At 47.2% G+C, this 26916-nt stretch overlaps 1 protein-coding gene across 3 annotated transcripts in view; it reads left to right on the top strand.

Annotated features, from left to right (window-relative positions):
* The window catches only part of LOC124622508 (mitochondrial mRNA pseudouridine synthase RPUSD3-like), a 133748-nt gene that overhangs the window by 17355 nt on the left and 89477 nt on the right, over window positions 1–26916 (top strand). For all 3 annotated transcript variants that reach the window (XM_047148227.1, XM_047148228.1, XM_047148229.1), the window contains exon 2: window positions 10126–10318. In XM_047148227.1, the coding sequence (XP_047004183.1) occupies window positions 10126–10318 (193 nt within the window). The remainder of the gene's footprint in view (window positions 1–10125; window positions 10319–26916) is intronic.

Consider the following 26916-nt stretch of genomic DNA (forward strand, 5'->3'; position numbering starts at 1 on the left):
TGCAGATGGGATATTTTGAACCCATCACATCCACAATGGGGAATGGCAAGTAAATGTCTTCACTTTTTGTTTGGGGCCACTTGTTCCTTGGCATCATCATGGTTAAGAGGTGTTCAGAAGACAAGAAGAAAAAGAAAAAAAAGGTCATGGCTATAATGGATGTCATGACAACTGACTGGTTGTTGTTGTCGTCGTAGTCATTGTCGTTGTCATCGTCGTCATGGTCTTCAGTCCTGAGACTGGTTTGATGCAGCTCTCCATGCTATTCTATCCTGTGCAAGCTTCTTCATTTCCCAGTACTTACTGCAGCCTACATCCTTCTGAATCTGCTCAGTGTATTCATCTCTTGGTCTCCCTCTACGATTTTTACCCTCCACACTGCCCTCCAATGCTAAATTTGTGATCCCTTGATGCCTCAGAACATGTCCCTTCTTCTTGTCAAGTTGTGCCACAAACTCCTCATCTCCCCAATTCTATTCAATACCTCCTCATTAGTTATGTGATCTACCCATCTAATCTTCAGCATTCTTGCCCCCAGGGGCTCAGCATTCATTTGCTGAGTACGGGCTTGGCGACCCCGGGGTCCTGAGCTGGGGACTGGTCTGCGCCGCCAGTCTCCTGTCACCGTAACCCCCGGACATGCTTCAGCGACCACCGTATGGCGTGGCGGTGGAATGTTGTGTGCTGCGGGGAATGGTAATCTTGGCTTGATTGGATTGCGAGGAAGGCCAACCTCTATAAAAAAAAACCTCAATCTTATGGTGTGCTCCACACCTATAAGATGCATAAGACTGCGCAATGGGGCTCTGTTAGTTGAGACTTCTAGTTCCCATCAAGTCGCTTCTCTGCTTCTCTTCGGAAAGCAACCTGTCTCGGAGAGTACGCCATCGAGACCGAGCTCCACTCCACTTTGAATTATAGTAAGGGATTTGGTGGATATCCCCGCAGACGAGTTAAAATCTTAGTGGGCTGACGAAGGTATTGTTGACATGCAGCATATTATGAAACGAGTCGATGGGGACCTCGTCAAACCCGACTCGTTTATTCTCACGTTCGGTTGCCCGAGGCTCCCAGAGCATGTTAAAGCGGGGTTCTTACGTTTGCCAGTACGGCCATATTTCCCTAATCCAATGCGCGGTTTTAAATGTCAGCGCTTTGGGCATACTACGTTGGGGTGCAATGGGATAGCCACTTGTGCTAAATGTGGTCAGCCTGCCCATGAAGGAGCCGATTGTTCATCGCCTGTGAAGTGCGTGAATTGCTGTGGGAGTCACCCTGTCTGGAGCCGGGTCTGCCCCATCTATCTCGAAGAACGGAAGATACAGGAGATTAAAACATCTAAGCACATTCCCTATGGTGAGGCCAAGAAGCTCTTTAAGGCCATGCAACCTCCTGTGTTTTCAACATCTTTCGCTTCCGCTCTGAAAAAACCGGTACAAATGGCCACTGTTGCTACGCAAACGGAGGTTGCTAGTGTTAGCACTAATACCTGCGTTTGCCAGTGCACTTGTGCTGCTGCGGTTGTTTTGCAACCTGCAGCTCTCCCCGCAACGTCGGACAAGGCCGTGGTTGCTAACATTGGGGTACTTCCTGCCTCTCCCCATATGGCGCCTTCTGCCCAGGCGAGTACAGCTCCAGCTGTTGACAAGGCTCTTCATTTAAAGCCCCCCAAGACAAAGACGCCGAAGATGAAGGTCCTGCCACCTCAGGAGATTAGTCAGGGTCGGTCCGATGACGAGACCATCGTATTCTCTGACATCTCCCGTGGGTCGTCATCGGAGCTGATGGATGTTGATGTCGACCGGGGGCGATTTTCTCGCCCCAGGAATAAATCTCCGGCCAGTACGGGCTCTCCTCCAAAGCACAGAAGCAGGGTGAAAGTTCAGCCACCCTGATCACTGGCTCCCATATTACAGTGGAACCTGAATGGGTTCAGGACGCATGTGGCCGAATTACAACTCCTTGTACGAGAGTGCCCTTTGTGCTTATGTCTCCAAGAGACACATTTTCAGGCCACTGATGCTCCTTCTTCATGGGGCTATACCGTATATCGAAAAGATGATCTGACGGGGGAAAGGGCAAAGGGTAGTGTTGCGGTTTTTGTCCGTGACATGCACCCCTCATCTGAGCTCCCTCTCGTTACAGACTTGCAAACAGTTGCAGTTGACCTTCTTGTGGGTCGGAGGCTCACAGTCTGTTCAGTTTACTTACCGCCTCAGGATGCGATAGACTCTGCGGCTCTCACAGACCTTATTAGCCAACTCCCCCGCCCATTTCTTCTTCTGGGGGGCTTCAATGCTCATAATGTCTTATGGGGCTCTCCGACTACTTGCCCCAGGGGTCGCATTCTGGAAAGCCTCATGATGTCTGAAGAACTGGGCATCCTCAACTCTGGTGCTCCCACTCATTTCTGTACTGCTTCTGGGTCGTCATCGGCTATTGACCTTTCCTTTTGCTCTCCCGCACTCGCGGATTCTGCACTGTGGGAGGTTGCTGCTGACCTCCATTCTAGTGACCACTTCCCCCTTTGGATTCGCCTCCTGGATGAGGCTGTGGCATTACCAGTGCCGCCCCGGTGGCACCTCTGCAAAGCTGACTGGACACTTTTCAGCCAACTGGCTGTTTTGGAACACCGCGCCAGCGTCCACGAATGGGTAGACCATGTTACAGCCGTGATTTCCCATGCTGCTGAATTGTCAATCCCACGGTCATCCAGTCATCCCAAGAGGCGTCCTGTCCCTTGGTGGACCACTGAGTGCCGCTCAGCCATCCGAGTCCGCCGTGCAGCTCTGCGCCGCTTCAAGTGCCATCCCTCAGCTGACAATCTTGCGGCCTTTCGGATGGCACGGGCCAAAGCGCGGCGAGTGATTAAAGAGAGCAAACGACGGTCATGGCAATCGTTCTTGAACTCCATCTCCTGCTCCACTAGTTCTACGAAAGTATGGGAAGCCATCAGGAGGATTTCCGGGAAACTCAGCCAACTACCTGTCATGGCATTGCTGCATCAAGGATGTCTCCTCACGGCGCCGAGAGACATTGCACAGACACTGGCCATGCATTTTGCGGAATCTACCGCCACTATTAACTGTGATGCAGATTTCTGCCACTACCACACTACCATCGAGAGGGGTCACTTGGACTTCCGGTCTCCAAATTCTGAACCCTACAACTGCCCATTCACAATGTGGGAACTGGATTCGGTGCTGTCTGTGGCTCATGATACTGCACCTGGTCATGATCAAATCCGGTACAGCATGCTGCAGCACTTGTTGCTGCCATCCAAGGAAGTTCTCCTGAATTGTTTTAATATGATATGGTTGTCCGGCACGTACCCTGACTCGTGGAGGGAGGCGATTTTGATTCCCCTCCTCAAACCGGGGAAGGACCGAACGCATCCCAGTAGTTATCGAAGTATTGCTTTGACGAGCTGTGTCGGGAAGACATTGGAACGCATGGTAAACCATCGCCTGGTTTGGGTGCTCGAGACCAGGCAGCTCCTTAGCCCCTCTCAGTGTGGCTTTTGGAGATGTCGTTCCACTATAGACAACTTGACCCTGCTTGAGGCGGCCATCCAGCAGGCCTTCCTATATAACCAGCATTATCTAGGTGTATTCTTTGACATTAATAAGGCGTATGACACTACTTGGCGCCGCCTTATCCTCAATCAACTCCATGAGTGGGGCTTTCTTGGCTGTCTCCCCATCTTCATTCGGTCCTTTCTTTCCCACCGCCTCTTTCGATATCGGGTTGGTAATGTGCTATCTGATTTGTACGTGCAGGAGAATGGTGTTCCTCAGGGAAGCGTTTTAAGTGTCACCCTCTTTGCCGTCGCCATTAACAGTATCATGTCCGCTATCCGGATTCCTGCCCAGTGCTCCTTGTTTGTGGACGATTTTGCTGTTTTCTGTTCCTCCTCCAGTCTTGTCACTGCTAGTCGGCAGTTGCAGCTTACGATAAAGCGCTTAGAGGCATGGACTGCGAAGACGGGTTTTACCTTTTCTGCAGACAAATGTGTGTGTGTTCATTTTAATCGTTCTCGACATCTTTTTACCTCCCCTGAATTACGTCTGAGGGACACCGTTCTTCCTTTTAGGGACACTGAGGTTCCTGGGCCTCACTTTTGATTCAAAGTTATCGTGGTTGCCTCACCCTAAAGACCTAAAGGTGCGGGCCCTGAAGGCACTGAATATTTTGAAGTGTCTGGGTCAGCAAGGCCTTCGTATCTGAAGATTCTTGGCGCGGTACACCATGAGGGTATCAGGCTGGCCACTGGTACCTTCCGTACCAGTCCCATACCGAGCCTGTGTGCTGAGGCAGGAGAACCGCTGCTCGCCATCCGGCGGAAACTCCTCATGGTGCGACGGGTGTGTCAATTCCTTGCCTGTCCTACCTCCCCTGCGTACCCTACCGTTGTCCGACCGCCTATGGAACGTCTCTTTTCCAGTTGTCCCAGGGCAACGAGACCATTTGGGATTCGTGCCAAGCATTTGCTTGAGTCCCTTGGTGTGGAGCGTGTGGCCCCCCAACGACAAGGTTTTACTCGCCTGCCTCCCTGGTTGCTCCAGAGGCCCAGCGTCCTTTTGGACTTGTCGGAGTACTGGAGGAGCTGCACTCCTGAGTTTGTTTTTACCTCCTTATTTTCCGATATTTTACACCAGCATCCCGACGAAGTACCGGTATTTACGGATGGCTCTAAACAGGGGGACTCTGTTGGTTGTGCTGTTGTTTTCCCTGATCGAGTTGTCAAGTTACGGCCTCCTGTGGCGTTTACCATCTTTGATGCCGAATTGTTTGCGATCTTGCGGGCATTGGAGCAGATGAGATGTGTTCCCAGTCTTAAGTTCCTCATCTGTTCTGACTCCCTGAGTGCCCTTCAGACCATGCAACACTTGTACCCAGCAGATACGGTCGTCCAGAACATCCATGATGCCCTACTCCACCTGCAACGGCAGGGGAAGGAGGTTTCTTTATGCTGGGTGCCGGGGCACTTGGGTATTAGGGGAAACGAACTGGCGGATGTGGCTTCCAAAGATGCATGTTCCCTCCCTCACATTGTTGAATGTGCTGTCCCCCTCCATGCTGTTACCTCCCTCCTGCGTTTTCGTGTTATGCGTCAATGGGAAGAGGAGTGGCTGGCAATCGGTGACAATAAGCTGTGTCTGGTCAAGGCCACCACGCGGCCATGGCGTACGTCCTACCAGTCATGCAGGCGGGACGAGGTTCTCCTCACTCGCCTCCGCATCGGGCACAGTCCCTTAACACATGATTTTTTACTCCGGCGGGAGGACTTCCCAATCTGCCGTGCTTGTGGCGTCCAAATTACTGTCCGCCACGTTTTACTTGACTGTCTTTTATTCTCTGACCAGAGGGCGGTTGTTTCTTTGCCACCGGATTTGCCCTCTATTGTGCAAGACGACGCCACGACTGTGGTTAAGGTCTTACGGTTTTGTGTCCTGTCCAATTTGTTGCCTCGGATTTTAGGGAGAGGGTTTTAATGTGCTGCTGGGTGACTGGCTCACCCAGGTTTTAGATAAGAGGTCCACCAGTCACGAATACTCCTTGTTTCCCTTCGGTTTCTGTCTCCTTTCCTTGTGTTTCCTTTCCTTTTTTAGAGCGTATCTTCTCCTCTTGTTTTGCCTCTGTATGTGAGGATTTGGAAATGCTTCAGGTTTGTGTCTTTTAGCCGTTCTCCTTGTTCGCTGTCCGTCTTAGTCCCTTCACTGCATGTGTTCCTGTTTTTATGCGTTTGGGCGCTGATGATCACGCTGTGTAGCGCCCGTAAACCTCAAAAAAACACACACACACAACACACACACACACACACACACACACACACACACACACACACACACGCACACACACTCTCTCCTCTTCAACATTCTTCTGTAGCACCACATTTCGAAAGCTTCTATTCTCTTCTTGTCCAAACTATTTATCGTCCATGTTTCACTTCCATACATTGCTACACTCCATACACATATTTTCAGAAATGGCTTCCTGACACCTAAATCTATACTCGATGTTAACAGATTTCTCTTCTTCAGAAACACTTTCCTTGCCATTGCCAGTCTACATTTTATATCCTCTCTACTTCGACCATCATCAGTTATTTTGCTCCCCAAATAGAAAATTCCTTTACTACTTTAAGTGTCTCATTTCCTAATCTAATTCCCTCAGCATCACCCGATTTAATTCGACTACATTCTATTATCCTCTTTTTGCTTTTGTTGTTGTTCATCTCATATCCTCCTTTCAAGACACTATCCATTCCATTCAACTGCTCTTCCAAGTCCTTTGCTGTCTCTGACAGAATTACAATATCATCGGCGAAACTCAAAGTTTCTATTTCTTCTCTATGGATTTTAATACCTACTCCGAATTTTTCTTTTGTTTCCTTTACTGCTTGCTCAATATACAGATTGAACAACATCGGGGAGAGGCTAAAACCCTGTCTCACTTCCTTCCCAACCGCTGCTTTCCTTTCATGCCCCTCGACTCTTATAACTGCCATCTGGTTTCTGTACAGATTGTAGATAGCCTTTTGCTCCCTGTATTTTTCCCCTGCCACCTTTAGAATTTGAAAGAGAGTATTCCAGTCAACATTGTCAAAAGCTTTCTGTAAGTCTACAAACGCTAGAAACGTAGGTTTGCCTTTCCTTAATCTATTTTCTAAGATAAGTCATAGGGTCAGTATTGCCTCACGTGTTCCAGCATTTCTACGGAATCCAAACTGATCTTCCCCGAGGTCGGCTTCTACCAGTTTTTCCATTCATCTGTAAAGAATTCGCATTTGTATTTTGCAGCTGTGACTTATTAAACTGATAGTTCGGTAATTTTCACATCTGTCAACACCTGCTTTCTTTGGGATTGGAATTATTCTATTCTTCTTGAAGTCTGAGGGTATTTTGCCTGTCTCATACATCTTGCTCACCAGATGGTAGAGTTTTGTCAGGACTGGCTCTGCCAAGGCTGTCAGTAGTTCCAATGGAATGTTGTCTACTCCCGGGGCCTTGTTTCAACTCAGGTCTTTCAGTGCTCTGTCAAACTCTTCACACAGTATTGTATCTCCCATTTCATCTTCATCTACATCCTCTTCCATTTCCATAATATTGTCCTCAAGTACATTGCCCTTTTATAGACCCTCTATATACTCCTTTCACCTTTCTGCTTTCCCTTCTTTGCGTAGAACTGGGTTTCCATCTGAGCTCTTGATATTCATACAAGTGGCTCTCTTTTCTCCAAAGGTCTCTTTAATTTTCCTGTAGGCAGTTTCTATCTTGTCCCTAGTGAGATAAGCCTCTACGTCCTTACATTTGTCCTCTAGCCATCCCTGCTTAGCCGTTTTGCACTTCCTGTTGATCTCATTTTTGAGACATTTGTATTCCTTTTTGCCTGCATCATTTACTGCATTTTTATATTTTCTCCTTTCATCAATTAAATTCAATATTTCTTCTGTTACCCAAGGATTTCTGCTAGCCCTCGTCTTTTTACCTACTTGATCCTCTGCTGCCTTCACTATTTCATCCCTCAGACCTACCCATTCTTCTTCTACTGTATTTCTTTCCCCATCCCCGTCAATTGTTCCCTTATGCTCTCCCTGAAACTCTGTACAACTTCTGGTTTAGTCTGTTTATCCAGGTCCCATCTCCTTAAATTTCTACCTTTTTGCAGTTTCTTCAGTTTTAATCTACAGTTCATAACCAATAGATTGTGGTCAGAGTCCACATCTGCCCCTGGAAATGTCCTATAATTTAAAACCTGGTTCCTAAATCTCTGTCTTACCATTATATGATCTATGTGATACCTTCTAGTATCTCCAGGTGTCTTCCATGTATACAACCTTCTTTCATGATTCTTGAACCAAGTGTTAGCTATGATAAAGTTATGCTCTGTGCAAAATTCTACCAGGCGGCTTCCTCTTTCATTTCTCACCCCCAATCCATATTCACCTACTATGTTTCCTTCTCTCCCTTTTCCTACTGTCGAATTCCAGTCACCCATGACTATTAAATTTTTGTCTCCCTTCACTACCTGAATAATTTCTTTTATCTCATCATACATTTCATCAATTTCTTCATCATCTGCAGATCTAGTTGGCATATAAATGTTTTCTACTGTAGTAGGCATGGGCATAGTGTCTATTTTGGCCACAATAATCCGTTCACTATGCTGTTTGTAGTAGCTTACCCGCACTCCTATTTTTTTTATTCATTATTAAACCTACTCCTGCATTACCCCTATTTGATCTTGTATTTATAACCCTGTATTCACCTGACCAAAAGTCTTGTCCCTCCTGCACCGAACTTCACTAATTCCCACTATATCTAACTTTAACCTATCCATTTCCCTTTTTAAATTTTCTAACCTACCTGCCCAATTAAGGGATCTGACATTCCACGCTCCGATCCATAGAACGCCAGTTTTCTTTCTCCTGATAACGACGTCCTCTTGAGTAGTCCTCGCCCGGAGATCCGAATGTGGGACTATTTTACCTCCGGAATATTTTACCCAAGAGGACGCCATCATCATTCAACCATACAGTAAAGCTGCATACCCTTGGAAAAAATTACTGCTGTAGTGTCCCCTTGCTTTCAGTCGTTCGCAGTACCAGCACAGCAAGGCCGTTTTGGTTAGTGTTACAAGGCCAGATCAGTCAATCATCCAGACTGTTGCCCTTGCAACTACTGAAAAGGCTGCTGCCACTCTTCAGGAACCACACGTTTGTCTGGCCTCTCAACAGATACCCCTCTGTTGTGGTTGCACCTACGGTACTGCCATCTGTATTGCTGAGACACGCAAGCCTCCCCACCAATGGCAAAGTCCATGGGTCACGGGGGGAACTGACTGGTAAACAGGCTTATGTAGGGACTACTTACTACTTCCTGTTTTTACTGTAATGTCGTCACATATTTCGACAATCCACTGACAAATGATCAGGGAAGTGAGTATTATATTCAAATGTTCTATGTTTTGTATGTTATACGAATCATGTCATTTTTGGGTCTGTGGAACGAAAACTGAATCTAATCTTATCTCTAGTCTAACGTTGATCTTGCCGAAGCCACATCAGTTTTTAAAAAGACCCGTCAATCCACATTGTACAGAAGACTGTGTACTACGAGGTGGTGTTTTGTAAGAGAAAATGTCAACATAGGTGGCTTAGAGTTCATTTATGACATGCAAGCAGCTTGGAAGAAAACAAACGATCTCTTTCAGCACCCGTCCATGCACAAGGAAGCAAAGTCCTGTGAAGACTGCTGCAACACGGTTAGGTGGAACTGAGTAGCAAGGCCATCTCAGCAAACATCAAGAATGGTGATTGAGAGAAAATTTAATAAATAAATCTACTGACATCGAACATAAGAGGCATACAGGTTGCACACAGGAAGTGTAACATCAATATCTTACACAGACAACCATCAGTGCTGCATTTCAGGTGGTGAACATCATTGTTTTCTTTTATGATGACTGTAAAAGATTTTGTTATAGAGTTAGCAAAAACTTAGCTCTGATGTCCAGACCTGGAATTCTCAGTGGTGGTCAAGGATATTACGCATACAGATGGGCAAAATGTTTAGCCCAGTCTCAAAAAAATAGCAAGTTTGGTGACATATTGCATAATAATAAGAAGCTGGAGCAGAGAGGTATGTGGAAGATAAGTGTTTGCCACCGAGATGTTCTCCCATCCGTTGTTTCCTTACGATCTTTGTAGAGTTATTTCTGAATAGCAAGCCACATTTAATGTGCCATTGGATTGAGAAGATATTGAGGAAGGGGAAGGTGCTTTGCAGAGTAATGTGTACCTTTTAGGTAAAACTGTTTCATCAGTTACTTGAATGTTAGTGTGGGTAATGATCTAAGTATGAGCACATCTGGTGTTCTCATAGACAAAAAGTGCTCTGCTACTGCTGCTGCATTTAATCTCGTGGCAATAATCCGTATCACCAACATACGTGTGTGTGTGTGGGGGGGGGGGGGGGGGGTCAAATGAGCTGTCTTATTCCATATTTGATCTTTCTGTATGTAAAGTAAAAATAAGGTAAGTTTTCATACTAAATCATTTGTTGCCAATAGTGTACATCAGTAACACATTTTAGATCCATAAAGTTATTTTTGTATTCACAGATGGACTGGTAATTCTTAACAAGCCTTATGGCATAAGTGTGAAACCACCAACTAAGAAAAATTTTTTATCAGAATCATATCTGTTGAACACAGCAGTTGTGGGAGACTGCCAGGAAACTCTTTTAGATGCCTTACCATACATCGCTGAAGAATTGGGGTATCGCTCCCTCAGTCCAGTAAAGACCCCTGGAAGGTATGGCTAATGTTTGCACATTCGAAATAGCTTGTAGTTATACTTTCTATATAAGTTTGTACCCTCATATTCATCTTTTTACTCATTCCTAGTATCATTTATCTGATTATTTTTTTTAGTGTAACACTCTTTTTAATCTCCAGAAAACTAGTACCTTTCATGAAAAGCTTAAATGAGAACAGGTGGATAGATAACCCTTGGGATGCCAAACATGGAAATTTTATGTGATTCTTCATGCTTTTCTGGTGGATATGTTCCATATATACCGCGTGGAGCTATTCTTGGACGACAGATACATTTTCCTTTTTGTCTTACAGGAAATCTTTATTCCTTGTGTAATCCATGGTTTTATTATAGACTTCTGTTTAATTTGAGTAACTTTTAAAGGAAAACAGTTTTCAAAATGGTACTAAACACAAGGAATACTGTAAAATATTAAAAAAAGTAATTCAGACATCTAAACAAATGCACTACGAGAAGAAAATAGCAATGTCGGAACAAAATAAAAACAATATGGGATATAGTGAAAGAGGAGACTGGTAGAACCAGAAAGGAACAGGAGCAAATAACATTAAGGGTAGATGACACATTAGTAACTGATGGGCATAGTGTGGCAAATCTATTTAACAAGTACTTTATATCCGTTACTGATAGAATGGGATTGGCAGGATCAGTAAATAATGCCCTTGAATATCTGAAACTAGCCTTTACAAATAGCTTCAGCTACGTGAATATGTCACTCACTTCACCAAAAGAAATAACTTCCATAATAAAATCTCTGAAAACAAAGCATTCTAGTGGTTACGATAAAATATCAACAAAGTTAATTAAGGCATGTTCTTGTGAGTGTAGTACAATTCTAAGTTACTTGTGTAACCAGTCAATTATAACTGGGACATTTCGTGACTGGCTAAAATATGCAGATGTTAAGCCTCTATTCAAGAAAGGGGATAAAGAGATACCATCAAACTACAGACCGATTTCACTTTTGCCAGCATTCTCAAAAATTTTAGAAAAAGTAATGTACAGGCAGCTTCTCAACCATCTGACCACAAATAACATATTATCAAGAACACAGTTTGGATTTCTGTAGGGTTCTGATATCAAGAAGGCTATTTACATCTACAGTGAAAATGTTATTTAATGAATTAAGATTCATTAAATAACAAATTACAAGCAGCAGGTATTTTCTGTGATTTGTCAAAGGCATTTGATTGTGTGAACCACAACATCCTTTTAAATAAATTAGAATTCTATGGTGTCACGGGCAGTGCTGCAAAATGGTTCAAGTCATACCTAGGTAACAGGAAACAAAGGGTGTCAGTACAAGGGACTAGTGAATTAAGTCATCAGTCATCATCAGAATGGGAAGAAATTACATGTGGTGTCCCACAAGGACCCATCTTAGGGCCATTGCTTTTTCTTGTGTACATTAATGATCTCTCATCAGTTACATTGCCAGAATCAGAGTTCGTTTTGTTTGCAGATGACACAAGCATTGCAATAAATAGTATGTAGAGTGTAGTTCTAGAAAGATCTGCTAATGATATGTTCATGGGTATTAATAAATGGTTTAAAGCCGACTCATTGACATTAAACTTTGAAAAGACTCACTACATGCAATTCAGAACCTGTAAGAGGTTTCCACCCAGCATATGCATAAAGTATGAAGAAGAGCAGATAGAAGAGGTTGAGAGTCTTAAATTCCTGGGATTACAACTTGATAATAAATTCAGTTGGGAGGAGCACACCACAGAACTGCAGAAATGCCTTAACAAATCTGTATTTGCAATTCGAGTGTTAGCAGACATAGGCGACATAAAAATGAAAAAGCTTGCATACTTTGCCTACTTTCATTCCATAATGTCATATGGTCTAATATTTTGGGGTAATTCTTCAAGTCAAACAAAAGTTTTCAGAGTCCAAAAGCGTGTAATACGTATTATTTGTGGAGTAAATTCACGGACGTCATGTAGAAACCTCTTCAAAGAACTGGGTATACTAACCACTGCCTCACAGTATATTTACTCCTTAATGAAATTTGTCCTAAATAATATATCTCTTTTTCCAACAAACAGCTCAGTTCATACATACAATACCAGGAACAAAAATGATCTGCATAAAGACTTAAAAGCACTTACTTTAGTTCAAAAAGGGGTCCACTACTCAGGAACACTCATCTTCAATAATTTGCCAGCAAACATAAAAAATTTAGTTACAAATAAAGATCAATTTAAAAGGAGCCTGAAAGACTTACTAGTGGCCAACTCCTCTTACTCCACAGACGATTTTTTTAATAGAAACAAATGATGTATATATTCATACTATTAGTATTGTTATTTCAGCTAAAAAAATTGGCATGTTCCACATCCACGAGGATCTCCTCAGCATGGATCTATGGAACGAAAAACTAATCTAATCTAATCTAATCTAATCTTGCTGGTTGGGGACTTCAGTGCCCACCAACCGCTTTGGGGATCTTTGCGTCCTTGTCCGCGAGGCTCCCTATTGATTGACATCTTCCACCAAGCAGATCTTGTTTCCCTCAACACTGGGGAACCTACATTTTTGTCTGCCTCCATGACGAGTTTCTCTCATTTGGACCTTTCGGTCGGTACTGTTCAGCTAGCTCGGTGCTTTGCATGGTTCGCTCTTGCTGGTACACACTCAAGTGACCATTTTCCACGTGTCCTTTGATTGCAGCCACAACTTCCATCTATGCACCCAAGACACTGGAAGTTTGGCCAAGCCGATTGGACACTTTTTTCGTCTCTAGCGACATTCGATGACCGTCATTTTCGTAGCATCAACGACCAGGTCACTCATGTTACAGAAGTTGTTCTTACAGCCGCGAAACATTCAATACCTCGCACCTCCGATTTGCCCCCGTGCCCCCCCAGTTCCTTGGTGGAACGAGGCGTACCATGACACAATACGTGAGCGGCGACATGCTCTTTGTGTTTTCCGCCACCATCCTACTTTGGCCAACTGTATCTGCTTATAAGCAGTTATTTTCTCGATGCCGTCACGTCATCCACGATAGCAAGAAGGCAAGCTGGAACTTCTTTACTAACTCTTTTAACACCTTCACTCCTTCCTCAGAAGTTTGGAGTCAAATTCAATGTTTATCTGTCACGCCTGGTTTCTCCCCGATCTCTGGACTCACTGTCGAGCATGATACCTTAGTGGACCCCGTCACAATTTCTAACTCATTGGGTCAACACTTTGCTGAGATTTCGGGCTCTTCAAATTACCCGCCAGCCTTTCTCCCAAAGAAACGTGAAGTGGAAGTGCGACCTCTTGCTTTCTCCTCTCAAAATAGCGAAAACTATAATACTGTTTTCTCCATGTGGGAACTCCAACACGCACTCTCTTCTTCTCGATCTTCCGCCCCAGGACCGCATGGTATCTACATCCAAATGTTGCTGCATTTATCATACCGTAGTCTGCGTCACCTCCTTCGCTTTTATAATCAAATTTGGACTGACAGTACTTTTCCCAGAAGATGGAGGGAAGCTATCATCGTTCCTGTTCCGAAACCTGGAAAGGACACACATCTCCCCTCTAGCTATCATCCCATTTCCCTCACGAGTAGTGTATGTAAGGTTTTGGGGCGTATGGTGAATTGCCGTTTAGCCTGGTGGCTGGAGTTACGAAGCCTCTTAACACCTGACCAATGCGCTTTCCGAAAGCATCGTTCTGCAGTTGACCAACTTGTTGCTCTCTCCACTTATATCATGAACAATTTTCTCAGGAAACGCCAAACAGTAGCAATATTTTTTGATCTGTAGAGAGCATATGATACCTGTTGGAGGACAGGCATCCTCCGCACACTTTTCTCTTGGGGCTTTCGAGGTCAGCTGCCCCTTTTTATTTGTAAATTTATGGCAGAGCACACATTTAAAGTGCGGGTGAACACTATTCTCTCCTGTACTTCCTCCCAAGTAAATGGGGTACCCCAGGGCTCCGTTCTAAGTGTTGTGCTGTTTGTCATTGCCATAAATCCAATTACAGATTATCTCCTTCCTGATGTCTCGGGCTCCCTCTTTGTGGACGATTTTGCGATCTACTACAGCTCTCAACGGACCAGCCTTCTTGAACGACATCTTCAAGGGTGTCTCAATCGCCTCCACTCTTGGAGCATCGAAACCGGCTTCCGCTTTTCTCCCAGTAAGACAGTTTGTGTCAATTTTTGTCGTCGTACAGAGTTTCTTCCGCCTTCCCTACATCTAAGCCCTGTCAACCTTCCATTCACGGATGTCGCTAAATTCTTGGGTCTTATGATCAACAGAAACTGTGCTGGTCCTCCCACGTTTCCTATCTTTCAGCCCGCTGTCTGTGATCTCTCAACACACTCCATGTTCTGAATGGTACCTCCTGGGGAGCGGACCGAGTGGTCATTCTCTGCCTCTTTCACGCCTTAGTGCGCTCCATAATGGCCTACGGAAGCATAGTTTACTCCTCTGCTTGGCCGCCTATTCTTCGGGCATCTTGACTCTGTCCACCATCATGGATTGCATTTAGCATCTGCAGCTTTTTACACCAGCCCTGTGGAAAGCCTTTATTCTGAGACTGCTGAACCTCCGCTGTCCAATCGGCGAGCTTTCCTTCTGAGTCGTTATGCTAGCCATCTCTCTTCCATGCCTGCTAATCTGGTCCATGACCTTTTTTTCAACGCCTCCTTGGATTTAGGGTATGCAGGCTGCCCTTCCTCTCTACTGCCACTGGGAGTCTGCTTCCGTCAACTGCAATGTTCTCTTTCCTTCCACTTTCCTAAAACTTTCTTGACAACTGGGGGTATAGCACCGCTTTGGCTCCGCCCCTGGATCTGCTTGCTCTGTGACCTGTGTCAACTTCCAAAGGATGGTACCCCTTTTCTCGTTTATCATCAGGCATTTGCTGCTCTATGCGCACAAATGAAGGATGCCACATTTATTTACACTGGTGGCTCAAAAACATCATTTGGTGTTGGGAGTGGCTATATTGTATTACTCTTTTATGGCATGCACATTGGTCTACTCTTCCCAATAATAAATTGCGGGACGTGAAAGCTCTTCGTTGTGCTTGGACCTCTTCCTCCCGAACACGTCATCGGGAGGAGGTAATTTTAACTAGACTTCTGATAGGGCACTGTCTTTTTAACCATCAACATCTTTTAAGTGGTTGGCCCCCACTTTGTCCCCACTGCTCTCAACTGTGGACGGTGAGACACCTTTTACTTCAGTGCCCCTACTTTACTTCGTTACGTATAGCTGTTGCCTGATATACCTTCCATTTTAGCAGATGACACTTGCTCAGCCGATCGCGTCCTCGAGTTTATCAGTGTCAATGAGATGACGTCGGTCATTTGAAACTCTTTTTGGGGAAAACAACCCTCCCTTCTATAGTGGTTTTCTAAGCTTTCCTTCTGTTTTTTAGTTTCCCCACTTTTTGAGTTTCGCTCCCATTGCTGCTGATTTCCAATTTCTACCTAAGCTGCAGACCGGGTAGTAATGACCATAGCAGTTTTGCCCCTTAAAACCATAACAAAAAAAAGGAAAAAGGAAAATTCTGTTATAATCAGGCTAAAAAATTATGTTAATTTTTCATCTATTGCAGATAGCTTTACTATCATAACATATGCAGCTTTAATACTTAAATGTCCAAGTTGGGCTGATATAAACTACAATAAAAATAAATTAAAATATTTAGAATAGAAAAGACATCTCTCTGCATATCTATTATTAAACAAATCCATGTTTTGAACACTTGTAAAATAGCATGTGTATGTATGTTTTTAACACCCCTTGAATGAATAACTCTTCTATATCTGCATTGAGAGTATATTCCATGTAAATCACCGACTGTGAATTGCTCTAAATATGCAGTAAAGCTCTGGTAATCAAACAATGGAAAATCCAGGATGGAATGTAAAAATGTAATTAAAAGGATAGTTGTTACTCATCATATAGCGGAGATGCTGAGTTGCGGAAAGGCACAACAAAAAGACTGTTGAAATGTTAGCCAACAGAGTGTTTCTCAAATATAGACCCCCCAACACACACACACACACACACACACACACACACAGAGAGAGAGAGAGAGAGAGAGAGAGAGAGAGAGAGAGAGAGAGAGAGAGAGAGAGTCTCTGGCAGCTTTTTTTGTAATGGACATATAACACACAATTTTTTGCCTGATTATACTAGAATTTTCATTTTTCTGTGTGCTTTATATAGCATATTGTACTGCAGGTTTCTAGTTACAGAAATTAGTATACCATAATTGAGTTATCTGCTTTCCTATTTTGGAATATAAGATATGTCGACATTTCCTGTCGCACCAGCAAAGATGTTCATCCCCTCTGACATGCGGTAGTACAATGTCGGTGATGATGTGTGAAGTACGGTCTTGACAACATTGCATAACAGCTGATTGTAACTGAAAGCTTGTGTATTGAGTGTCCACAGCTTTCACATATTGTAATGTGGTCATGCAAATGTAATGACATGATTTCACTCACATAGGAGTTTGATATGGGCTGTGTAAAATGTGGCCTCAAGTGTAGAAATTTGGATTATGTGCCACGTGTAACCTAATACATCATGTAATGTGTATTTGCATGTAAGCAGAGGTAAAGGATTGTGCCACATCTTTAACAAGATTGTTTTGTGCCTTGTAGATTTTTACAAAACATACACTGATGGATCATGTCAGAGGGACTAGGACTTCCCACTCATCCATCTCCAAATGTAATCAAATTTGGTGTGAAGGTCCTATATTGTCTTTGACAGTTACATACCAAATTCCAATTCAGCATCTTCAGTGGTTGAAGTTTTAGGGGCTTTTAAAGAGAGGCTACTCATCTTCGCATCATGTATGAAGGTGCAAACGTGCCAAGTGTGCTAGGCTTTTTTTAAAGTTCTAGCAAACATTTGGTCATAGCTGTAATATACAGAGACAGCTTTTTGTGCTGAGTCCCACCATGGCAAAAATCAGGTATTTAGCCACACCTAAATACAGACACAAGCCTCTAAAGTGGCTGAAAAATTCATCGCACTATTCTGAGAGCCAAGCTTTGACCATCCACTATTATTTTGCATATGAACCAATCACACCAAAACTTCAGAGGGTTATTCATACCTATGATGTCTATATATGGATCAGATTTAATAAACATTGGATGCCTAGATGAAAAGGTATGCAGCTGCAAAGTTGGCCAAAATTTTCTATGTGCAAATTTTAGGGTATTTTTTGGGGTGTTGGGGGCAATATCTCAACTGTGTCTTGTTCACTCCTTTTCTTCTTGCCACACCTGTAAAGAGCATGCCTTAAGCTTTCGAAGCTATATTGTTTAATTCCTGGATCTTGCATTTTGATGAGTAAGAATGCGTTTCTAAAGTTATTATTTTAGCACTTCGAGAAGATTGAATAGTGAAACGTTGTGCTCATTAAGTCCCATGATTAATTTTTATATTCGAGTATAAGTCCCATGATTAATTTTTATATTAGAGTATATAAATCAGCTTAAAACATTAATTTAACACATGCCATAAAAACAGGTATAATACACAACACAGCAAATTTGAGGGCGGAAAAAAAGGTCAGTCCACTTTTGGTTAAACAGTTTTGCAATTTTGTCAAGAACAGATTGTGGGTAACTGTATTGTCTTCCTGGTGATGATGTTGGTGGTGCATCTATAGTGATGAAAATATGCCACTCAGGAATTCAGCAGGTGCCTATAGCAGTTGGCCAGTGGTGAGCCATGCGTGGCCACCCATCCTATGCCTCATTTTTCAATGACTCCTTTGATCGCCAGTATGGGGCATATCCCTCTTCTCTGTTACCTCCTGGAGTTCACTTTCAGCTCTTGCTCTGGTAGCTCCGCTTCACGCGACCTGCAACTTTCCCAGTGGGTGTGAACCCTTCACTACCTTTGCTTCGTGCGGCGACCCATGTTCACCTTGGTCTACATTCACTTCTTAAGGACACTACTCCGACCCCACTCTATCACCTTCAGTTTCATGACCTAAACATGGAACTTTGCGATAGCACCTTTGTATACACTGATGGCTCTCAGACTGACCTTGCTGTCGGGTATGCCTTTGTCATTGGCTCTGAAGTTTTTCATTATTGGCTTCTGGAACACTGTTCAGTATTTACAGCAGAGCTCTTCGCCCTCTATCAGGCTACGCAGTACATCCGGCGACACAGGCTTTTCATTCACGTAATCTACTCAGACTCTCTTAGTGCCCTTCAAAGCCTTCGTGTGCTGTGTACCGTCCATATCTTAGTGCAATGAGTCCAAGACTGTTGTCACTTGCTCACTCCTGAAATGTCACTCTGGCAGGAAACAAGGCCGCTGGTGCTGCTGCCATGGCTGCAGTCCTTGTACCTCAGCCCATTGGCTCTTACATTTCCTTTGATGATCTCTGTGTTGCCGCCTGTCAGCATGTGGTGTCATTTTGGCATCACCACTGGTCCTCCCTTCAGGGCAGCAAGCTCCGGGTTATTAAACATCTCCCAGCAACTTGGACGACCTCCTCTCAGCCCTCTCGTTTCGTGCACAAACTATGCATCAGTTGCTGGCTGCCCATGCGTTACAACAGTGCCGTGTGCAACCTTGTCTTTGTTAGGACAGACCACGTGTGCCGATCCCACTCCTGCGACACCCGAGTGCTTTACTTCTTCATCGGTTTACAAAGTGGACAACACCCAATGTATCCCCCTGCGGGTTCAGGGGTTAGAATCGGCCCGCGGTATTCCTGCCTGTCGTAAGAGGCGACTAAAAGGAGTCTCAAATGTTTCGGCCTTATGTGATGGTTCCCTGTCGGGTTTGACCTCCATATCTCAAAATTTTTCCGAAGAGCGAGCCGATTGGGGAAGGGCGCCGTACTTGGTGCATTGTGTCCATGTTGTGTTGAGCACTTTCGCCATCTTATTTGTCGTTGCATTGCAGTCCTGCCCGCTCTCCATCGCTTGGGCATGGATGCGCTCCTGCGTGCTCTTTCTGCCAAGCACTGTGCAGGGCCATTTTCTGCACTGGCGACGCCCATGGACCACATGTCACCTAACATCCAGCACGGTAGCCAGTCCGTTGTGGTGGGGCCGCCATGTACCCTCTTGGTTGTAGCCCCCTGACAACACAGGGATCACTCTACTGATGCCTGCGCCGTTCACTCCCCACATATGCCAAGGAGTAGATGCCCATCTCCCTGGGGCATCAGGACTCCCGGCAATGGCCATCCTGCCAGGTGGCTATTGCTGTGGCTGGGTGGTGCCCGTGGGGAGGGCCCTTGGTCGGAGTAGGTGGCATCAGGGCGGATGACCCGCAATGAAGCGTGGTACATCATCTATCGCTGGTGGGCCTCCACCAGCAGTCTCTAAGCGATCGAGGTCTAACCTCAACGGGAAGAAATTTGATCAGAGATCGTTTCCCTCCCTAGCTACTCCATGGGAGGAACGTCTTGCTAAAGAAGGCAGTGGCGAATATTCACCCCGGTACCTTGTGTGTACGCGGGTTGATGGAGAATCGTTCGTGTCGACCAAGCCCCATTTTTTTTGTGGAGCATTTAGAGGACAAGTTCGGGGAGGTGGAGGGCTTGTCCAAGATGCGCTCTGGCTCTGTGCTCATCAAAACGGCATCCTCTGCCCAGTCACGGAGGTTGCTCAATTGTGACAAGTTGGGGGATGTTTCAGTTACCATCACGCCGCATAAGAGTCTCAACATGGTCCAGGGTATTATATTCCACAGGGATCTTCTTCTGCAGTCCGACGATGAATTACGCGCCAACCTCGAACGACGAGGTGTTCACTTCGTCCGGCGCGTCAATCGGGGTCTGAGGGATAATCAGGTAGCCACCGGTGCCTTCATCTTGGCCTTTGAGGGTGATGTCTTACCCGAAAAGGTTAAGGTGATGGTTTACCGTTGTGATGTGAAACCATATATCCCTCCTCCGATGCGGTGTTTTAAATGCTGGAAGTTCGGGCACATGTCATCTCGCTGTACTTCCAGCATCACGTGTCGGGATTGCGGACGTCCTTCGCATCCTGATACTCCATGTGCTCGCCTCCCATCTGTGTTAACTGTGGAGAACACCATTCCCCCTGCTCACCGTACTGTCGGATCTTCCAGAAGGAAAGGAAGATAATGGAATATAAGACCCTGGACCGCCTGACCTACACCGACGCAAGGCGGAAGTATGAGCGGCTACATCCTGTGCCCATGACATCCACCTATGCCGCTGCTGCAACAGCGGTCCGATCCTCTCCCGTGTCGTCACGTACTGTTGCCTCTCAGCTATGTCAAAATGACCCGGCCCCCTTGGTTGTGGGGGGCACTTCGCCCTCTGTTGCTCCATCTACTGCAGGAGCGACACCACCCCAACCATCGGGGACGTTCGTCCCCCCTTCCCAGCCGGAGAAGCGTAGGGCTTCTTCGGCTACTCTAGCCAGGAAGGGGGCACCTGTCCCACCACAACCTTCAAACTCTGCGTCTGAGGACGAGGTAGAGATCCTGGCGTCCGCTGAGGACCTCGATCTCGCCAGTCCCTCCGACGCCATGGAAAGCACTGGCACAGGTGCTCACTTGGAGGCAGCAGGTGACCCAGCGGCGTAATCTGCCTTCCCCGTCCCGTCACGCCTTTCCCAGCAATGGCCAATACCATCCTCCAGTGGAACTGCAGCGGTTTCTTCCACCATTTAGCTGAGCTCCGCCAACTTATCAGCCTTCGCCCTTTCTTCTGCATTGCTCTCCAGGAAACTTGGTTTCCAGCGATGCGAACCCCCGCCCTCCGTGGCTATCGGGGTTATTATAAGAACCGAGCAGCTTATGAAAGGGTGTCTGGTGGCGTCTGCATATATGTCCTTCACACTATGCACAGCGAGTCTGTCCCTCTCCAGACGCCTTTAGAGGCTGTCGCTGTACGCGTGTGGACGCCACAGGCTGTTACCGTCTGCAGTCTTTACATTCCGCCGGATGGTGATGTCTCGCAGCATGTCCTGGCTGCATTGGTCGCCCAATTGCCGCCACCTTTCTTGCTATTGGGCGACTTCAACGCCCATAACCCTCTGTGGGGTGGGTCAGTGGCCACAGGTCGAGGCGCCATCGTTGAGCATTTATTGTCGCAGCTCGATCTCTCGCTGTTAAATGATGGTGCCTTCACACACTTCAGTGTGGCGCATGGCACCTACTCCGCCATTGACCTTTCCATCTGTAGCCATAGCCTCTTACGGTCTGTCCAATGGAGTGTGCATGACGACCTGTGTGGTAGAGACCACTTTCCACTCTTTTTGTCACTACCACAGCGTCACTCTTCTGGGCGCCCTAGCAGATGGGCTATAAATAAGGCTGACTGGGATTTGTTCTCCTCCACTGCCGCTTTTGAGCCTCTCTCTACTGATGACATTGATGCGGTGGTTCAATCGGTCACCACCGGCATCGTTACTGCCGCCGCATCTGCCATTCCCCGCTCTTCTGGGTCCCCTCGGCGGAAGGCTGTGCCTTGGTGGTCGCCTGAGATCGCTGAAGCGATTAAAGATCGCCGGCGGGCGCTCCAGCGTCACAAGCGACATCCCTCCTTAGCCCACCTTATCGCCTTCAAACGGCTGCGTGCGCGGGCCCGCCTCCTCATCCGCCAAGGCAAGAAGGAGTGCTGGGAGCGGTATGTGTCCACCATTGGCCTCCATGTCACTCCCTCGCAGGTCTGGGCCAAGATTCGACGCGTCTACGGCTATCGGACCCCTGCCAGCGTCCCTGCGCTCTCACTGAATGGAGCCGTTTGTACTGACTCCGACGTCATTGCAAATCACTTAGCCGAGCATTTTGCAATGAGTTTCGCTTCTGCGAATTACTCCCAGGCCTTCCGCTCCATTAAAGAGCGGCTGGAACGTCGGAGTCTTTCGTTTCGCACCAACCACCCGGAATCTTACAATGCTCCTTTCAGTGAGTGGGAATTTCGCAGTGCCCTAGCTGATTGCCCTGATACCGCTCCTGGGCCAGATGGCATCCACTGTCAGATGCTGAAACACCTTTCAGTGGACTGCCAGCGGCGCCTTCTCGATCTTTACAACCGTCTTTGGGTCGAGGGGGAGTTTCCGTCGCAATGGCGGGAAGGCATTGTCATCCCCGTTTTGAAACCTGGAAAGACCCCTCTGGAGGTGGACAGCTACCGTCCCATTAGCCTCACCAACGTTCTTTGTAAGTTGCTTGAACGGATGGTGAGCTGGCGCTTGCATTGGGTACTGGAGTCTCGGGGCCTTCTGGCTCCGTCCCAGGGTGGGTTCCGTAAAGGCCGCTCCGCCACCGACAATCTGGTGAGCCTGGAGTCGGCCATCCGTACTGCTTTTGCCCGCTGTCAGCACCTGGTCGCTGTCTTTTTTGACATGCGGAAGGCGTACGATACGACATATCGTCATCACATTCTTTCTACGCTTCATGGATGGGGTCTTCGGGGTCCTCTGCCAATTTTTATCCGCAATTTTCTGTTGTGTCGTACCTTCCGCGTGCAAGTCGCGGCCTCGTATAGTTCCTCCCACGTCCAGGAGAACGGTGTGCCACAGGGCTCTGTTTTAAGTGTCTGTCTGTTTTTAATAGCCATTAACGGGCTTGCTGCGGCCGTGGGAAATTCTGTCTCCGCTTCCCTGTATGCTGACGACTTCTGCCTTTACTACAGCTCTACTGGCATTGCAGCTGTTGAACGTCAGCTATAGGACGCTATCCGTAAGGCGCAGTCTTGGGCTGTAGCGCTTGGGTTTCAGTTTTCGGCAGCCAAGACCCGCGTTATGCATTTCTGCCGGCGCCAAACAGTCCATCCTGAGCCGCGGCTTTATCTTGCCGACGAACTCCTTGCTGTGGTGGAGACCCACAGGTTTTTGAGGGTGGTTTTTGATGCCCGGTTGACTTGGCTGCCTCATATCCGGCAGCTGAAACAGACATGTTGGCGGCATCTAAATGCTCTGAGATGCTTGAGCCACACCCGCTGGGGCGCCGACCGCTCTACCCTGTTGCGGCTCTACCAGGCGTTAATCCAGTCCCGTCTGGATTATGGGAGCCTGGCTTATGGCTCAGCATCCCCATCTGCGTTACGGGTGCTGGACCCAATTCTCCACAGCGGGATACGCCTTGCCACTGGTGCTTTCCACACCAGCCCTTTGGACAGCGTACTAGTGGAGGCAGGTGTACCTCCACTGCGGGTACGACGCCAACGATTACTGGCTACTTATGCTGCCCATGTTTTTAGTTTGCCCGGGCATCCAAATTACCGTGTCCTGTTCCCGCAGTCGGTCGTCCATCTGCCGGACCGTCGGCCCCGGTCGGGTTGTCCGATCCCGTACGCGTCAAGGAGCTTCTCTGCGGGCTTGGGTTTTTCCCTGTTCCGCCTCCTTTCCAGGCGCCTCTGCGTACACCCCCGTGGTGTGTTCCTCGCCCTTGCCTTCGGCTCGACTTGGCACAGGGCTCGAAGGACTCGGTCCCTCCAGAGGCCTTCCGCCGCCGCTTTTATTCCATCCTTGCCACGTATCAGGGCTCTGGAATTGTTTACACCGACGGTTCGATGGTTGCTGGTCGTGTCGGGTATGCGCTAACTCTAGGGGACCATTCCGAACAACGGTCCTTGGCGGCTGGCTGCAGCGTTTACACTGCTGAGCTAGTCGCCATCTTTCGAGCCCTAGAGTATATCCGCTCCTGCTCAGGTGAGTCCTTCGTGATCTGTAGCGATTCCCTGAGCGGTTTACGAGCTCTTGACCAGTGTTTTCCTCGTTCTCGTCTGGTGATGGCTATCCATGAGTCCCTGCATACTCTTGCGCGTTGCGGCCGCTCTGTGGTCTTTGTGTGGACCCCTGGTCATGTCGGTATCCCGGGCAATGAACATGTTGACCGCCTGGCGAAAGAGGCCACGTGTAAACCATCTCTGGATGTTGGCCTCCCAGGGACTGATTTGCGGGCAGTCCTCCGCCGAAAAGTTTTTGCGCTTTGGGACGCTGAATGGCGCGATCGGATTACACCCAATAAACTCCGTGCCATTAAGGAGACGACGACTGTGTGGCGGTCATCCATGCGAGCCAACCGCAGGGACTCCGTCGTCCGTTGCCGGCTCCGCATTGGCCACTCCCGGCTAACACACAGTTATTTACTGCGCCGGGAGGACCCTCCTGTATGTCGCTGCGAGGCGGCTTTGACAGTGGCCCACATTCTGTTGGCCTACCCCCTTTTAGCTGTGGTCAGGCAGACATTTGTGCTGCCTGATACGCTCCCTGCCCTTTTAACAGACGACTCCACTATGGCTGACTTAGTTTTACGTTTTATTCGGGCAGGGGGATTTTATCATTTAATCTGAGTGTTTCTGTTTTATTTTATTGTTTTGTGTTGATTCTGGCCTTTGGCCTATGATTTTCAACTGATTTTTTTTTATGTGTTTCTAAGTGGTTGGCTTTTCCTTTTTCTTTCTATGGTCGGCCAACCACCGTCACACTCTGTGTGGTTTTAGTTCGTTTTGTCTTGTCTTTGTCTCAGTTTCTCTTGTTCTGTATCGTCTGTGATCTCTTCTGTTCCTCGTTTTTCTTCTCTGTGGGTGTTCTTTGTCTTTGGAAAAAGGGACCGATGACCATAGCAGTCTGGTCCCTTTAATCCCCCAGACCAACCAACCACCCAATGTATGTCATCAACATTCCTAGGCCAGTTTCTGCCCGCAGTAACCATTCAGCCCCTCAGTGCAATTTACAGGCCCCCACCTGAGGTGAGAAATGTGCGGCGTGCTGATACTGACTGTGGTTTCCACCTCTCCGAACGTGCCTCAGCTCGTCATGTCGACAGCCCGGTAGGAGCATTTTACTGTGCTGCTCCACGTACGTTCTCTCTTCCACCCCCTCACCAACGCAAGTAAACTTGCAGGGGTTTTCTCTCAGCTGCAGCCGTTCACCCACTCGCTTTTCACAAGGCGCCAGCCATGTCTTCCATGCCAGATTTCCGTGACGCGAATGTTGCATCAGACACTTCTACAGCATCATTTCCTAGTGCTTCAGTGCCATTCTCATCCACTCTGACAGACTGCTCGCTCGCACCCTATGAAGTGCCATCTGTGTGGCTGCACTGGTCCGGCATCCACGTCGTATGAGTGATACGAGGGACTCAGATACAGAACTAGCTGTGACTTCATCACCACCACCAGGCCGCTTGCCGACCCTGCCCCTGTTACCCAAGGACAACCCAGCAATGTGGTTTGCACTGGTGGAGAACTTGTTCGAACTGTACCAAATTACCGACGACAATTCAAAATTCCTGTGCCTCACAACTTAACTGCATGAGCACACAGACCTAATCTGCGACCTACTTCTGATGCCGCCCTAACTTCGAAGTACGATTTCGCAAAACATACTATCATCGAGGGCCTCTCGTGTTCCCCACAAGAGGTTATTCTGCAAATACTGTACGAGGAACATCTCGGCAACTGCACCCTGTTCGAGCTTCGGCGCCGGCTACGCCTCCTGGTCAGCAAGCAAGTGATGCCAGATGAAACCCTGTGGCCAGTGTGCTTATCAAAACCGCCTACAGATCTCCAGGTTCATCTCGTCCCTCACACCCTGGAATCCATTGGTTCGCATCTGTGGATGGCTGACCAGGTTTATTCGCTCACACACCAGCAGGAGCTCACACAACAGGTTGGCACTCCTGCACCAGTAGCTCACCTGGCCACAGGCAGGGGCAGGCTGCACTCTGTCCCCCAGACTGCTGCACCACCTGACACTCAATACACTCACTCTCTGCCCACCGAGCCACTGCATATCGCACCTACGCTGACTGCCCCGTTGCACGAACCCCATCACATAGAGGACAATTGGCTGCCTCCTCTCTCAATGTACCCTCACTGTTGGTACCACACTATATCCAGCGATGATGCATAAAAGTGCCACCCCCTGTGCAAGCATCCAGAAAGCCAATAGTCCAATAAGTGGCAACCCATGCTTCATTCCATCCACGCCTCTGTCCCGTTGAATGGCCGCCTTTATGTCAAAGACTATTCTTTGAGTCGTAACTTCTTGTTGGCACTAATGTCTCAATCATACCTAAATCAATGGTCACACGCCCCCTCACACGCACAAACTCATCTACATGCCAGACCTGCGGTCTGTCGAGCTTCAGTTTCACCTCTCTAACAGCCTCTCCCTCCCTGGATCTTCCAATTGACGGATATTGCAAACCGATCGTGGAAATGGACTTCTTATCACACCACCACCTGTCTCCAAATGTCGTTCAGTGTTCTCTGTTTCACCCCGCTTCTAACTCTCACATCCCATGTGACTGTGCTCCACCACCTGCTCAGAGTGTAAATGCCTCTAACTGATCAGTGCTTCAGTGCGCAGCTCTCGTGAGTAGAACTTGTGCAGCTGTGCATCGCGTACTGATGGAAAGTGCCAAGACGGGCCCCCCCTGTGAGAATGCCATTTTGAAATATTGCATTGCAAGCACAGAGGTTGAGCTTGCCGCAATCACCGCCTGCATCAATTTACACTTCTCAGCAGTGCTGACACCCAAGTCTTCAGCCGCCACACCTGAAAGCTCCACTGACATCAGCACACAGGTTAGCAACACCACACCTATCTCGTGTGACTCCAGTCTCAACCA

This window comes from Schistocerca americana, chromosome 7 (genome assembly GCF_021461395.2).
Source record: "Schistocerca americana isolate TAMUIC-IGC-003095 chromosome 7, iqSchAmer2.1, whole genome shotgun sequence".
NCBI lineage: Eukaryota > Metazoa > Arthropoda > Insecta > Orthoptera > Acrididae > Schistocerca > Schistocerca americana.